General features: G+C 39.9%; 1 protein-coding gene across 1 annotated transcript in view; it reads right to left on the bottom strand.

Moving 5' to 3' along the window:
- Positions 1 to 16898, bottom strand: part of MDN1 (midasin AAA ATPase 1) — a 174349-nt gene that overhangs the window by 137658 nt on the left and 19793 nt on the right. The window contains exons 8-12 of the mRNA XM_045499022.1: positions 16042 to 16145; positions 12025 to 12139; positions 7373 to 7566; positions 5794 to 5875; positions 984 to 1079 (exon numbers count right to left, since the gene is read on the bottom strand). Coding sequence (XP_045354978.1) covers positions 984 to 1079; positions 5794 to 5875; positions 7373 to 7566; positions 12025 to 12139; positions 16042 to 16145 — 591 coding nt within the window. The remainder of the gene's footprint in view (positions 1 to 983; positions 1080 to 5793; positions 5876 to 7372; positions 7567 to 12024; positions 12140 to 16041; positions 16146 to 16898) is intronic.

Here is a 16898-nt window from a genome sequence, read left to right on the forward strand (position 1 = left end):
TAAATCTCTCTTCAACCAAGAGGGATAATGATCAATCTAAGCCAACTGAGGCAGCTTCATTTCTTTTATTATGTAAGCCCCTTTCAGTAGGTGTTCTGTCACCTGCAGCCAAAACCACCCCAACAGGTTCAGAATGCTAAGGAGCAGTTCCTGACATAAAGCTTTTTTGAGTCATCATTCAATTGAGAATGCCAGCCACCTACCACAAGACAGGCCTCAGACAGTTCTCTAGCTACCATCACCAACTGCTAAAAAGCTCTCTCCTCCAAAAATACAATTTTTGAAATAAAGCAAGAATGGCAAAATATTAAAAATGTCATCAATGAACCTAAGTACTATTCTTTGTACTATTCTTTTCAACTTTTCTGATGTTAATAATGAAAAGGTGGAAAAAATCTAATTGTGCATAAAACTATAGACAAAGGTGTTAGTAAAACAATTCCAGTCCTGAGTCCACAATCTACAGAACACGCTCATTAAAACACTAGAGAAAATAAAGCATGCATGTGATATAAGGCACAATGCAGCTCACTTTAAAAATGTAGAACACATGACGGGCACCTGGGTGGCTCAGTCGGTTGAGCGTCCGACTTCGGCTCGGGTCATGATCTCACCATTCGTGAGTTCGAGCCCCGCATCGGGCTCTGTGTGGCCACCTCAGAGCTTGGAGCCTGCTTCAGATTCTGTGTCTCCCTCTCTCTGCCCCTCCCCTACTTGTGCTCTGTCTTTCTCTGCCTCTCAAAAATAAAGAAACGTAATAAAAAAAAATATTTAAAAAAAAAGAAGAATGTAGAACACATGGAGAATTACTTATTTAGAAGATAGTGAGAGCTTTATGTCCATGAAAGGGAGCAATGAAACTACCAACTTTCAGAGGAGGTAGTTATTACAAAGGAGCTGTTCTAGCTAAGGACCAGAGACTAACAAATAAACTAAATAACCCAGCTTCCTTTCAACAGAGAAGCAAAAATGGTACTACGTACCTTTTTCTTGGAAATGTTCAATTTGCTTCCAATGACTTCTGCCATTTTCAGTTTGCTTGTATGCTTAGAAAGCATTGCTGTGAAACAGTCCAGAGCCTATTAAAATAACCAAGGTCAATGCCGACTGACATTTTAAAATACTGTATTAATAACAGAGTGCCACTATCCTGGCCACAAAAAGAACATAAAACACAGCAGGAACATTTCTGTAAGAGTAAGGAGAGTAGAAATAAAGTACGAGCTCTAGCGTCAAGGACCTTACCGTAAGAGAGACAAGACACAAACAAATGTGAAGCCTTTACTATCCAAATACTGGTTAATTGGGAAAAAATTTTAAAAGGCTCATTTTACAAATCTGACTCTACAGTGGAAGTAACACCAAAAGATTAATTTCTAGCTGTAAAGGTAAATTCTTGGTGCACAATAAAAAAATCACATTGTCATTACCCTAATCCAGTACTCAATCTCAGCAACTTCTGATAGGCCAACCAGATATGTGTCTCCTGATGTAATGAAATATAAAGTACATATCACCACCAAAAAAAGAGTCTACCCAAAAAAAGTCTGAATTTGAGGGGCGCCTGGGTGGCTCAGTCGGTTAAACGTCCGACTTTGGTTCAGGTCATGATCTCACAGTTCATGGGTTCAAGCCCCACATCGGGCTCTGTGCTGACAGCTCAGAGCCTGAAGCCTGTTTCAGATTCTGTCTCCTTCTCTCTCTGCCCCTCCCCCACTCGCACTGTCTCCCTCTGTCTCAAAAATAAACATTAACAAAAATTTTTTTAAAAAAGGTCTGAATTTGAATACATTGAGTATTTGTTAAATCTCCATTTACAGGAAAGATAAGAGATAAAATGACAACGGAAAGGATACCACGAGTGTGGCAAACAAAGAATACATTTGGTTCTGCCACCACCAACCAAATGTTAAAATATCAATAAAATTTGGGGCGCATGGGTGGTTCAGTTGGTTGAGCATCCGACTTCGGCTCAGGTCATGATCTCGCGGTTTGTGGGTTTGACCCATGCATCAGGCTCTGCTGACAGCTCAGAGCCTGCAGCCTGCTTCAGATTCTATGTCTCCCCCTTCTCTGCCCCTCCCATGCTCATGCTCTGTCTCTCTCTGCCTCTCAATAATAAATAAATGTTAAAAAAAATTTTTTTTAAAGAGAGGGAACTTATCCAGTCCTTGTCCCTAGTATCTGGCACAGAGCTTCAAAAACCCTTGGAATTACCAAGAGTAAGAAGTGTCTTTTGTTATTTACTAGGGCCCCTTTGGATCATATTTGAGTTTATTATGCTAATAAACAAGGTGACTCCTGATGGACCCTTAGGCAGTTTGAGGGAGGGGCTGGTCTGGCCAGAAAGACCCAGCACTTACTGGAGGGGTGGAGCTGAAAGTTCTACCCTCTGGAGTGGGAGGAGGGGCTAGAGATTGAGCTCCATCATATGGACAATGACAGAAGACCCCAATAAAAGCCATGGGTGGCTCAGTTGGTTAAGCTTCCAAGTCTTGATTTCCGCTCAGGTCCTGATGTCATATTTCATGAGATAGAGCCCCGCATAGGGCTCTGAGCTGACAGCAGGGAGCCTGCTTGGGATTCTCTCTGTCCCTTCCCCACTCAAGGTCTATCTCTCTGAATATAAATAATATTGAAACAACAACAACAACAACAACAACACTGGACATCCAAAGTTCAGAGAACCTCCTTGTTGGTGGACATACTGATGAACCAGGAAGGTAGCACACCCTGACTCCAAAGGAACAGAAGCTCCTGTATAATCAGGATCCTTGAAACTTCGCCCTTTTTGTCTCCTCCATCTGACTGTCTTTAAGTTATACCTTTTATAATAAAACTATTACGTATAGTGCTTTCAATGAGTTCTGTGGGTTACTGATCATGACACGGTCGTGGGAACCCCTGAATTTATAGTTGGTAGTCACAAGTGAGAGTAGTCACCAAGACTTGCAGCCTGAGTCTAAAATGGGGGCAGTCTTCTAGAGGACTGCACCCTTGACCTGTAGGGTCTACACTAACTCGAGATAGTCAGTATCAGAACTGGATTGAATTACAGAACACCAGCTGGTGTCAGAGCAATGAAGAAGCAACAAGGATAAAGCCAAAAGGTGGAACGTTCTGCAAAACAGGCCTGATCTCTTCAACAAGATAATATCTGTAGGGGCACCTGGGTGGCTCAGTCAATTAAGTATCCAACTTCAGTTCAGGTCATGATCTCACAGTTTGTGGCTTCAAGCCCCATGCTGGGGTCTGTGCTGACAGCTCAGAGCCTGGAGCCTGCTTCGGATTCTATGTCTCCCTCTCTCTCTGCCCCTCCCCACTCATGGTCTCTCTCAAAAACAAATAAACATTAAAAATAAAATTAAAAAAAAACACAAGATAGTATCTGTAAAGAGGGGAACCCTGATAGTAAAAGCATTCTTAAGCATATATGCACAGAAAGAAATCTGGGAGCGCCTAGCTGGCTCAGTCAGTAATGCATGTGACTCTTGATATCCAGGTTGTGAGTTTGAGCCCCACATTAGATATAGAAATTACTTAAAAATAAAATCTTAAAAAAGAGGAAAAATATCTGGAAGGAGATACACCAAGGTGTTAAAAGTGCTGGAGTACCTCTGAATGAAAGAATATTTTTATCACTTTGCTTTCCTATATTTTCCCATTTTCAACAATACATATATACTGTTTCTATATTAATAAAATACTTGTATACAAATGTTCAGGGCAGCATTATTCAGGTAACCAAAAGGTAAAGATAACCCACATATCCATTAACGAATAAATGGATAACAAAATGTGATATATTGATACAGTAAAATGTTATTCAGCCAAAAAAAAAGAATGAAGTATTAACTCATGCTACAACATGGATTAACCGAGAAAACAAGCGGAGTCAAAGAAGCCAGATACAAAGAGTCATGTATTGTATGATTCCATTTATATGAAATGTCCAAATTTAGCTAATCTATAGACAGAAGGTAGATCAGTGGTTGCCAGGGGATATAGAGAGGGGAAAATGAGGATAATGGCTAATGGGTACATGGTTTTCCTTTGGGGTGATGCAATTAGAGAGAGTTCTATAATTAGATAGTGGTGATGGTTCCATAATTCTGTGAATACAGTAAAAAACGCTGAGTTGCAAACTTTAATAAAAGAGTGGATTTTATGGTATGTGAATTATATCTCAATAAAGTGGTTCTATGCAAACACACAGAATGACATTCTAAAACAGAGACTAAAGATAATAGGAATCCTATTAATGCCACAGTTTTATTTTAAAAATATAAAACATGGGTGCCTGGGTGGCTCAGTTGGTTAAGCGTCCAACTTCGGCTCAGGTCATGATCTTGTGGTTCGTGGGTTCAAGCCCTGCATCGGGCTCTGTGCTGACAGCTCAGAGCCTGGGGCCTGCTTCGGATTCTGTGTCTCCCTCTCTCTCTGCCCCTCCCCTGCTCATGCTCTGTTTCTGTTTCTCAATAATAAATAAATGTTAAAAAAAATTTTTTTAAATAAAAATCAAAGTTTTTCTTAGAAAAATGAGAAATTTAGGGGAATGAGAAGGCAAGTTCATGGGAGAGAAGATCGAAATTCAAGCAAGGACTGACACACAGCATTTCAGGTTCGGCTCCCCATAAGTGTGAACTCCATATGTGGTTTCTTTCTACTCAAGCTAACTGCCAAACACAACAAGACACTGTAAACTCTCCTCAATCCTAGCTAACAGAAACCAGAACACTTTATAATCAAAAGCGGTTATAGGAGCCAAGATGGTGAACAGCATGGAAGTTTTTTGTGTGTCTCGCATCCATGAAATACAGCCAGACCAACACTAAACCATCCTACACACCTAGAAAACTGACTGGAGGATTAACACAACAATCTGCACAACCTGAACCACAGAATTCAGCAGGTATGCGGCGCAGAGAAGTGAACCTGGGGAGCGAGAAGGTGCAGGAAGGGAGGTGCTTTTGCGAGCGGAGTGAGGACAGAGACTGAGGAGGGGAGAATATGGGAAAAGCACCCCTCCCCAAAAGCAGCTGGAGAGAAAGTGGAAAATTGGAAACAGCTGCAGGGACTAAACTCTAATCAAAAGTGGTCAGTGCTTTAAGAGCCCACAGATCTTCAGGCAGTATCACTTTTATTCCTAAACAGGCAGGAACAAATCTCTAAATCTAAAATATGGCAGAGTTGTAATTCAATAGGGTTTCACTCCCACATAACACGTTTTTTTCCCCAAGCCCAGCATACAAGGCTATACTTTGCAACCCCCACATAAATTTTTCTGAACAAAGTTAAAAGGTCCTACAGAGACTAGTGGAGGGATCAGACAAATAAAACTCTATCAGACAGACTATGAAATTATATCTAGGAATAAATATTGAACATTTTTTTCAGTAGGCACCACACCCAATGTGAGGCTCAAAACCACTACCCCAAGATCAAGATGCTATACTGGGCCAGCCAGGGACCCTTAAATACTAAACATTTTAGAAACGCTACATTTTACAACACTCTTATCACCTGGGATATTTTGTTTTTATTTATCTTTAATTTCAGTGTCTGTTTTACTCTATCCAAACTATACTTATTTGTTATTAGTAGTAACCTGTTTCAAAACCAAACATTTATTATGCACAGTTTTAAGACATTAGTTTGGTTTTAACTAGCTAGGAATAATAAACACAAAAGAAAAATCCTGATAGCAGCCAAGAGACAGAAAATAAAAATGAAAATCAATAGCCTTATAGAGTACAGAGAAAACAAACAGGAAGATTCTGAAGATTCTCTTACCTCTTGAAAAATATTTAAGGATGCTGATGAAGACAGACCGTCAAAGCTATGAACGATCCTATTACACCAATTCAGTAGATCCCTTTAAAAAAAAAAAAAAAAAAGCCAGGAAATAAAAGACCATAGGTCATAGACAACAAAGACATCAGCGTTAAATTCAATCCACTTAAGTCTGGAGACACCAGACAATGAAGTCTCACTGTAACTCTGACATTGTGAAAATAAACAGAGCAGTGGAAAGAATAAGTGAGGGGGTCCTACTCCCTACCCTACCAGGAAGTGATCTATCATTCATTTTACCCCAATCCATGCCAAACAAGGTTGAGGGGTGGCCAATAAATTCTCAGAGCAAACTGAGGGGAACTGTCCATTCCTAATGCTCACTTCTCAAAAGGCAAGTCAACCATCAAGAAAAGAAAGCAAAGGCCCAGAACCCATACATATAAGCAAAATCCAAGTCTTATTTATGACCCCAAATGTAACAACAACAAAAAAAGCTAGTGAAAGAATTATGTCAGTAACTAGTCCCAAGCTTCTAAAGTTATTTTTTGGGGGTGCCTGGGTGGTTCAGTCAGTTAAGCATGTGACTCACAGTTTGTGAGATCAAGCCGTGCATCAGGCTCCATGCTGATTGCGCAGGGCCTGCTTGGAATTCTTCTCCCTTTCTCTGCACCCCCCAAATAAATACAGATTTTTCTTTAAATAAAGTTATTATTTTTTCTTTAAAAATTTTTTTTAAGTATGCGCCATGCCCAATATGGGACTTGAACTCATGACTCTGAGTTTAATAGGAGTCCCATGCTCTACCAACTGAGCCAGCCAGGTGCCCCCAAAGTTACTTTTTAAAGCTAAAATAACATTACCTATAATAAGCCTTCTCAATGATTAACTATAAGATCTGAAAACAGGATTGTACACCATGAAGCAGTTCACAGGTCTAATTTCAAAACCTGACCCCTCATAACCATTTAGTGCTAGCTGCTAAGAAGTTTAAAGGGAAGGAATTTTTACAATATCAACTCAAGAGGTGCCTGGGAGGCTCAGTTGGTTGAGGACCCAACTTTGGCTCAGGTCATGATCTCATGGCTTGTGAGTTAGAGCCCCGCATCAGGATCTGGGCAGACAGCTAGGTGCCTGAAGCCTGCTTCAGATTCTATGTCCCCCTGTCTGCTTGCCCCTCCCCCATTTGCGCTCTTGAGCGCACTCTCTCTCTCAAAAATAAATAATCACTAAAAATCAATCAATCAATCAATCAATCAATAAAACATCAACTCAGGAGGCACCTGGCTGGCTCAGTCAGTGGAGTATGGGACTCCTGACCTTGGGGTCAGGGGTTCAAGCCACACATTGGGCATGGAGCCTACTTAAAAGATGAATAAATAGAATATCAACTTGAGTTGTCTGGGTGGCTCAGTCAGTGGGGTGTCTGACTCTTGATTTGGCACAGGTCATGATCCCAGGGTTGTGGGATCGAGCCCCATGTTGGGCTCCACACTGAGCATGGAGCCTGCTTAGGAGTCTCTCTCTCTCCCTCTGCCCCTCTTATATATACGTATACGCTCAAGGTTTAATCCAGTACCTTAGAGACAACTCTCTTCCCTCAAGGCTTAGTCCTTTGTTTTCTCTTCTGGCTTCTGAAACTTCCTCAGGTGCCTGTTCACATGTAACAGAACTATCCTTCTGAGAGTGATGTTTCTCTCCAGTAATTTGGATGTAAATGTCAAGCAAGTGATCAGTTACTGCCAAGAGGCTGGGATATCTGTTCTGAAGAACCTGACAGAGGGAGGAAAAAAAGCAAAGAAAATTTAGCAGCAGACACAGTGATTTTTAAAAGCACATGTGAACTCCTGCTGATATTAGTCAACCAAAAAATGAATTTCCCTCTAAAATTTGTACCAAGTACAGTTGTTCCCCCCTTATCCACAGGGGATACGTCCCAAGACCCCCAGTGGATACGTGAAACTGCAGTTAGTATGAAACCCTATAAATACTATGTTTTTTTCCAAAACAGACATTCCTATGATAAAGTTTAATTTATAAATTAAGCATAGTAAGAAGTTAACAATAATTAATAATAAAATAGAATTATAACAATATGCTGTAATAAACATTATATGAATATGGTCTCTCAATATATCTTGTACTGGGCCACCTGGGTGGCTCAGTTGGTTAAGTGTCTGACTTCAGCTCAGGTCATGATCTCACAGTTTGTGAGTTCCAGCCCCGTGTCAGGCTCTGAGCTGTCAGAACAGAGCCTGCTTCCGATTCTGTGTCTCCTTCTCTCTGCCCCTTCCCCACTCACGCTCTGTTTCTCTCTCAAAAATAAAAACATTAAAAATTTTTAAAAAAAGAAATTTATTCAATATATTTTGTACTACAATAACGTAAAATGATAAAATGCCTACATGAGATAAAGTGAGATGAATGACACAGGCATTGTGACATACTGTCAGGCTATTTCTGGCCTTCTGACAACATCAGAAGGAGGACCATCTAGACTGAGGTTGACCATGGGTAGCTGAAAGAACAAAAAGTGACAGGGATAAGGGGGAACTACTGTGTAAGAACTTATGCCAATACCCACACCCCTGTCGCCCTCAAAGACCACAACTTTTTTTCCTAGCCAAACGCAGTTATCTGGCAACCTCACCATTTACACAACCTAGGGTGTAGAAGCCAGATGGTAAAAGGGTGTCCAAGCAACATATACATCCAAGTCCTAGGAACTGACTCACTGAAAAATCCTGCAAGTACTACTTACTCTAATTTTTAACTTTATTTTGAGAGATAGAAATATCGTGAGTTGGGGAAGGGCAGAGAGAGAGGAAAGAGAGAGAATCCCATGCAGGCTCCATGCTGCCAGCGCAGAGCCAAATGCGGGGCTCAACTCACTAAGTGTTGAGATCATGACCCGAGCCACAACCAAGAGTCAGACAGAGGCTCAACTGACTGAGCCACCAAGGCGCCCCAATACTTACTCTGATTTTAAACGAAATTCTAGTAAGGTTTGTTATGTCATTTCTCAGCAAATGCAATCAGAAGCAGTTAACAGGAAAAGAGAAAGGAAGTGTGTAAAACCAAACCACAGTAAAACGATTAATGTTAAGTACTGATAAAAAGCAATTGATCTTTAAAAAGCAAACAACAGGGGCACCTGGGTGGCTCAGTCGGCTGGGCATCCGACTGTCCAACTCTTGGTTTCAGCTCAGGTTATGATCTCGCAGTTTGTGGATTCAAGGCCCTCCTCCAGCTCTATGCTGACAGCACAGTGCCTGCTTGGGATGCTCTCCCTCCCTTTCTCTCTGCCCCTCCCCTGCTTGCACGTGTGTGCTCTCTCTGTCTCTCTCAAAATACATAAATAAACTTAAAAAAAAAAAAAAAACTTTAAAACAAATAAAATTAAAATTAAAAAAAGCAAACAACAGAAATTAAAAGGCAAAAGATGTAGTCCTATTCACTTCAATAACTATTGAAAATTTTCTGCAGAATGGTAATTAGTGCTCATGATATTGGTTCCAAGGTTTTATGATATGGACTTATTCAGGCAAGTCTATTTTAAAAGGAAGGGAAATATGTATATATTAGAAATACTGTCATCCAGGGGCACCAGGCTGGCTAAGTTAGTAGAACATGTGGCACTTGATCTTGGGGTCATCAGTTCCCACATCAGGTGTATAGTTAATACAAAAAAAAATTTTTTTAAGAAAAGAAATATTGTCATCCAATACATTTAAGTTACCTTGAAGGTATATTGTCATTCCAATTTGTATATGAAAGATGCACTTACTCTGTATATGTAATATACACATATTTACAAAGATAAAGAACTAAAACCTTTTAACAAATGTCATCTGAAGTGGCAGATCTCATAGATTTTACTTCTTCATGTTGTTTTACTGAAGGATTTTACAACAAATATTGCTGAAAACATTGAATATGGATTAAAAATGAAAACAGAAAAATAAAATCAATAAATTCAATTAAATGGATACACGCACAGGTTTTTTAAATACAGAATATAAATTTTTGTGTAGGGATGGAACATTTATAAAATTGGTCATATATATTCATGACCTTGGTCACCACAAAATATAGACTATTTTCATCACCCCTTAAACAAAAAGTTCCCTCATGTCGCTTCTGCAGTCAGTCCCTTCCCCCACACCCCTGCCTGTGGGAATCAGGAATCAGAATCCAATCCCTATGGTTCTGCTTTCAAGTCTGTCACATACATGTAATCATATAGAATGGAGCGTGTAGTTTGGTTTCTCTTACTCAGCTATTGTTTTTGAGATTCATCTAAACACCACTTCGTGTATCACTAGTTTAGTCCTTTTTACTGCTGAGTAGTAATTCCATTATATAAGTGTGTAAATAGTTAATTTTTAAAATATAATTTGTTATTTCAGCAAGACGTCAAAGACAGCCTTCTAAGCATAAAATAAGTGGGGGTGACAGCAATAGAAATGCAATTCCGTGTACTTCCCATGAGGTCAGCATAGGAGATTACTGTATTTTCTTTTTTTTTTTTAATTTTTCCAACGTTTATTTATTTTTGGGACAGAGAGAGACAGAGCATGAACTGTATTTTCTAACTAATATACACAAGTGTTTTCGCCACCAGTCACTTATTCAGGTGAATAAGAATTTATTAGTAAGTCCAGAAGTTTAAAAATAACAAGTGAGCCTCTCAAGGTCAACATTTAAATATGATATACTTCATGTAAGTGATGAGGTGAATGCTCCTATGGTACGTCCTGTGAACAGAATGACTCACAGCTGCTCATGACAGGAATGGAAAGATGAGCTTTGGCTTTTACTTTAAGAACACAAGTGAAAAAAAAATATAGTAGCTGTAAATGCTGTTCTGATCCTTTCAATCCCCAAAAAAAAATCACACCTAAATGCGAACTTCAGTCCTTTTTAAAGAACAGATGGCAATTTAGGAATGAAAACTAAACATTCAAAGGTCCACAACTGCAAAAGAAAAGAGCTGCATGATAACAGAGTAATACACCAAACAATTACAAATGGCCAGGCATAGTGGATGCTGGGGACACTGGAGGGGCTACTGCTGCGGGCAGCAAAATGGGGAAAGACATACACAGAAATAAGACACCTGGGAACCAGAGTAAGATAAGAAATTCACAAGTCCAAAACAGGCTGCAGAGTTATAAAAAAAAAAAAAAAATCACAATGGCAAGAGAAGGCTTCTGAGAGATTGCACGATCAAGCCTTCTCCAGTAATATGGTGAAGTAGATACCACCCTGAAAAACCCCCTCTGCTAATAAACAACTAAAATATTTGATAACGTTGTCTTGTCACTTATTTAAATAAAAACTTATACCAAGAGTAAAGCATCCTTCCCATCCTTCCCATGCCTGAATGATCACTGACAATTCATTTCTCTAAGATGAAGCATTGCAGATTAGGAAGCTTTCCAAATGAGGGAGTAGATACAAAGGGAAAATGAGAGGTTAGCAGGGCGAAGAGAGGTATACCTCATAATGATTAAGGATAACCAGCAAAAACCAAAGTGAATCAATGTGGAAAATAAAAAAAATAATAATTTATCTCAATTTTCATTAATACCCAGAACACAATGTACACTAAGTTGCTGGGTGTTAAAGACATTAGTTACAAAACAACTTAGTAAACAAAAAAAGTTCTTTGGAAACAATGGAGAAAACTTAAATACAGTCTGAGAATTATATGGTAATGAGGATAGGGCACCTGGGTGGCTCAGACAGTTGAATGTCTGACTCTTGATCTCAGCTCAGGTGATGATTTCACAGTTCGTGGGTTTGAGCCCTACTTTAGGCTCTACACTAACAGTGAGGAGCCTGCTTGAGATTCTCTCCCTCTCTCTCTGTCCATCGCCTGCTCATGCTTGCACACATGAGCTCTCTCTCAAAATAAATAAATAAACCTTAAAAAAAATGGTACTGAGGAATTACTGTTCATTTTATAGAGTATAATAAAGTTATTGTGATTACGCATGAAAATGCATTTAAGTTTTTAGAGATGCATAAGTATGAAACGTTTGCTTTCCAATATATTCGCAAATAAATACCAGATGAAGTTAGTACAGTAAAATGTTAGTACATTAACTATTAATGAGTATTTTGGTGATTCATTACACCATTTCCTCTATTTACATGTATATCTGGAACTTTTAACAATAAAAACTAAAGAAAAGCATCTGCACTTTCTCACTAATAACGACATACCTCATTCAGTTCTTTCTTATCCATGTTATCCATGTGAATTTTGGTCCAATATTTGTCCAGCAGAGCAGCATGACTATTTAGAGGTCGATACCAATTTCCTCCACAGCTCAAGAGTCTGTATTTCAAAATAAAAAAAATTACACAAAATTCCCAATTTTAATCTTTAATTATGCCTCTAGTTGCCCTTGCTAGACAATATCTCATATATGAATAACACTCACAACCCCTTCTGGTGCCAGATATGCTGGGCTCATAGGGCAGAAGACAAATGAAAGGTTGCCAATTGACCCAAGTCTGACTCTTCCTAAGGGGGTACAATAGAGCTTTAACTAAGTTATTTTCTTTATCTATCTTATTTTTTTCTTCTAAATATGATATATTGTCAAGTCAGCTAACATACAGTACATACGGTGTACTCTTGGTTTCGGGAGTAGATTCCCATGATTTATCACTTATATACAACACCCAGTGCTCATCCCAACAAGTACCCTCCTCAATGCCCATCACCCTTTTCTCCCTTCCCTCCTGCCACCTCCCCATCCACCCTGTTTGTTCTCTGTATTTAAGAGTCTCTTATGGTTTGCCTCCCTCCCTCTCTGTTTGAAACTATTTTTTCCCCTTCCCTTCCCCCATAGTCTTCTGTTGAGTTTCTCAAATTCCACAAGTGAAAACACGTATCTGTGTTTCTCTGACCGACTTATTTCATTTAGCATAATACTCTCCAGTTCCAGCCACGTTGTTGCAAATGGCAAGAATTCATTCTTGTCATTGCCAAGTAGTATTCCATTGTATATACAAACCGCAACTTCTTTATTCATTCATCAGTTGATGGACATTTGGGCTCTTTCCAGAATTTGGCTATTGTTGATGGCACTGCTATAAACATTGGGGTACATGTGCCCCTGTGAATCAGCACTCCTCTATCCTTTGGATAAATCCAAAGTGCTATTGCTGGGTTGTAGGATAATTCTATTTTTAATTTTTTGAGGAAACTCCACACTGTTTTCCAAAGCAACTGCACCAGTTTGCACTCCCAAAACCAGTGTAAGAGGGTTCCCGTTTCTCCACATCAACGCCAGCATCTGTTGTTTCCTGAGTTGTTAATTTTAGACACTGACTGCTGTGAGGTGGTAGCTCAATGTTAATGAAGTCATTTTCTAATCACTGCAAATGATTCTATCAGGTGTTTTGATATTTTTTTAATTAAAAAAATTTTTTTTAATGTTTATTTATTCTGAGAGAGATAGAGTACAAGTGAGGAGGGGCAGAGAGAGAGGAAGCCACAGAATCCAGAGCAGGCTCCAGGCTCCGAGCCGTCAGCACAGTGCACGACGCTGGGCTCCAACTCACAAACCGTAAGATCATGCATGACCTAAGCGGAAGTCAGTCACTTAACTAACTGAGCCACCCAGGTGCCCCATCAGGTAGTTTAATACACATTTCTCTTCCTTAAGACATAACTTCAGGAAAGAGAAAACATAATCCAAGGCCACTAGCATTAAAAGTAAGTTCACTGCTGGGGCACCTGGGTGGCTCAGTTGGTTAAGCATCTGACTTTGGCTCAGGTCATGATCTCACAGTTCAGGGGTTGGAGCCCTGCACTGGGCTCTGTGCTGACAGCTCAGAGCCTGGCACCTGCTTCAGCTTCTGTGTCTCCCTCTCTCTCTGTCCCTCCCCCACTTGCGCTCTGTCTCTCAAAAATGAATAAACATTAAAAAAAAATAAAGTTCACTGCTTATTACCAAAAGCTACTATACCAAAATTATTAAAAATTTCAAGAAGGAATATTCATTAAACACATACTCTGGCCAAGCCACAAGCCTACACCCAGGCCATTTCACATAATCCTCACAACTTCCTAAGGAGATGGTACCCTACTTTTCTTCTAACGCATAAAGGAGGATGGGGCACCTGGGTAGCTCAGTCGGTTGAGTGTCCAACTTCGGCTCAGGTCGTGATCTCACAGTTCATGAGTTCAAGCCTTGCATCAGGCTCTGTGCTGATGGTTCAGAGCTTGGAGCCTGTTTTGGATTCTCTCTCTCTCTCTCTCTCTCTCTCTCTCTTGCTCTCTGTCCTTCCCTGGCTCTGTCTCTCTCTCAAAAATAAATAAACATTGGGGCGCCTGGGTGGCTTGGTCGGTTAAGCGTCCGACTTGGGCTCAGGTCATGATCTCGCGGTCTGTGAGTTCGAGCCCCACGTCGGGCTCTGTGCTGACAGCTCAGAGCCTGGAGCCTGTTTCAGATTCTGTGTCTCCCTCTCTCTCTGCCCCTCCCCTGTTCATGCTCTGTCTCTCTGTCTCAAAAATAAATAAACGTTAAAAAAAAATTTAAAAAAAAATAATAATAAATAAATAAATAAATAAATAAACATTAAAAAAAAATTTTTTTAAGAAGAGGCGGCAAGGTCCTTTGATCACTCAACTATGACTATAAATGGAAGAGCCAAGAACTGAATTCAAGTCTGTCTGACACCTTTCTATGATGTCCCAGGACTTTCTGAGATATGAACATAGCAGGAAAGAACTTCACTGTTTCTATGAACGAAACCAGGGTTTATTTAAGAAAAAAAAAGCAAGGCCTAGCAAAGTGCTCCTTGAAAACCGTTAGATTAACTTCACCCTCCGTCTGTAAATGTTCACTGAGGCAAACACTAATTTAACCACCACTAAAATACAATGTGACATTAGTGTCATTCTTGGGCAGTTTAAGACCATGGGAAAGCTGTAAAGACACAGACTAGCAGTAGGAAAAAAACCACTACATCCATGTTGTTATAAATGATAGACAAGAACATATACTAAGTTCGTTTAGGTTTTATTCCTTTGTTGATGCTTACGTTCAATTTTTTCACTGGTTAAAATTTACAGGTCATCATCATCACCATCATCGTGGCTAGCCATTAGTTAGTTGGGCACTTATTATGTAAGAAGTCTTTAACATAAATTATTTCATTTAATCTTTACCACCTACACCAAGTCATAAAGTAGGTATTATTAGCCTCATCATTATCAGACAAGCAAGATACACACAAATACAAAATGTAGTGTCAGGACTCAAACCTAGGGCTGTCTGACAACAGTTCCACTGGTGATTATTTCTGAAAACATGAAACAAGGTGTAGTTTTATTTATTTTTTTTTTTTAATTTTTTTTTTTTTAATTTTTTTTTTCAATGTTTATTTATTTTTGGGACAGAGAGAGACAGAGCATGAACGGGGGAGGGGCAGAGAGAGAGGGAGACACAGAATCGGAAACAGGCTCCAGGTTCTGAGTCATCAGCCCAGAGCCTGACGTGGGGCTCGAACTTCCAGACCGCGAGATCGTGACCTGGCCGAAGTCGGACGCTTAACCGACTGCGCCACCCAGGCGCCCCCAAGGTGTAGTTTTAAAAAACTGGATATTTTTAAGTGGGGAGAACAAAAAACCCTCTCATTTTCTGATTTAGTTATCTCTATTTAAAATAGGAATGAAGGGGTGCCTAGCTGGCTCAGTCATTACAATATGCAATTCTTGATCTGCAGGTTGTGAGTTCAAGCCCCACGTTGGGCACAGAACCTACTTAAATTTTAAAAAGCTACAGGGGCACCTGGGTGGCTTAGTTGATTAAGCATCCAACTCTTGATTTCAGCTCAGGTCAGGATCACAGCTTGTGGGATCAAGCCCCATGTCATGCTCTGTGCTGAGTCTGCAGCCTGCTTAAGATTTTCTCTGCCTCTCTCTCTCTCTGACCCTCTCCCCCACTAGTGCACTCTCTTTCTCTAAAAATTAAAAACAAACAATCAAAAAAAAACTTCAGTAATCAAAGACAAATGGTGTAAAGACAAATGAACAACGGAACAAAATAGAGTGCTGATATAGAATCAGGTATTTTTAAAAATAAGTAAGGAATGAAAATTGGATCTGTCATCACTTGCTTAAAGTGGGCCCAGGAAACTCTATTCCAGGGATTTTGGACTCTAGTGTGGGAATGTATGAGGAAAAGCCTCCACAGTGGAAACAGAAAGGTTAATAGGACATACCTCCTAGTTGCAAAGAACTGAAATCCAGGAGCCACTTTCAGACAGTCACCTCGGCCGGGAATCAAGAGCTCTCCGTTCTCCAAGAGAGGGATCAGCACAGAAACCTAAATCACAAAACCCCACTGATAAAGCTATTAAAGCAACAACAACAACAATAAACCCTTCTCTCCAAATGATGAGCACATCTGTAAAGGAAACCTTAATTCTCATAGCATGAACTGGGTCCAAAAGGCAGGTAGGAATGTCTGAGCCACCTATACTCTGACAGAATGATTTATTCATTCAACATTCACTAAGTGCCTACTATGGACTAGAAACAAGCCAGACACTAAAAATCAAGGCATGACTGAGGCTTTACAGCCGAGCATCTGATGGAATAGCCATGCAAACCACCATACAGCATGACCCCAGAGCTGAAGATAGAGGGTGGCTATGAATCAGAATGGAATGGTGTAGAAGCAGGGCAGTGAAGCCATCCCAGAGGTAATGATATTCACTCAGTCTTAAATCTGAGCAAGAATTAGCCAGGTTTGGTGGGAGAGAAATGGCACAAACTAAACTCCATGTAAAAATATTCAAATGGATAAAAGTCTTTGTTCCTAAGAGTATGTCATAAAAGGATTCTGTTGTTAGGGCAGAATGTGCATATGAAGTAATGGAAAACTACAAAACTTAGAGATAAATGACTAGGGGTCTCCTGTGCTGACTAGGATACATCAAACTTCTGGCTTGCTAACTGTGGCAGAAAAGGTTGTTCTGAGAACGAGCAGACAAGCTCCATTTTGGACATCTTGAACTTCCACCAGCTAAGGGACATTCAAGTAGATATTTCCGACAAAAAGGTGGACTAGACATAC

This window comes from Leopardus geoffroyi, chromosome B2 (genome assembly GCF_018350155.1).
Source record: "Leopardus geoffroyi isolate Oge1 chromosome B2, O.geoffroyi_Oge1_pat1.0, whole genome shotgun sequence".
Taxonomy (NCBI): Eukaryota; Metazoa; Chordata; class Mammalia; order Carnivora; family Felidae; genus Leopardus; species Leopardus geoffroyi.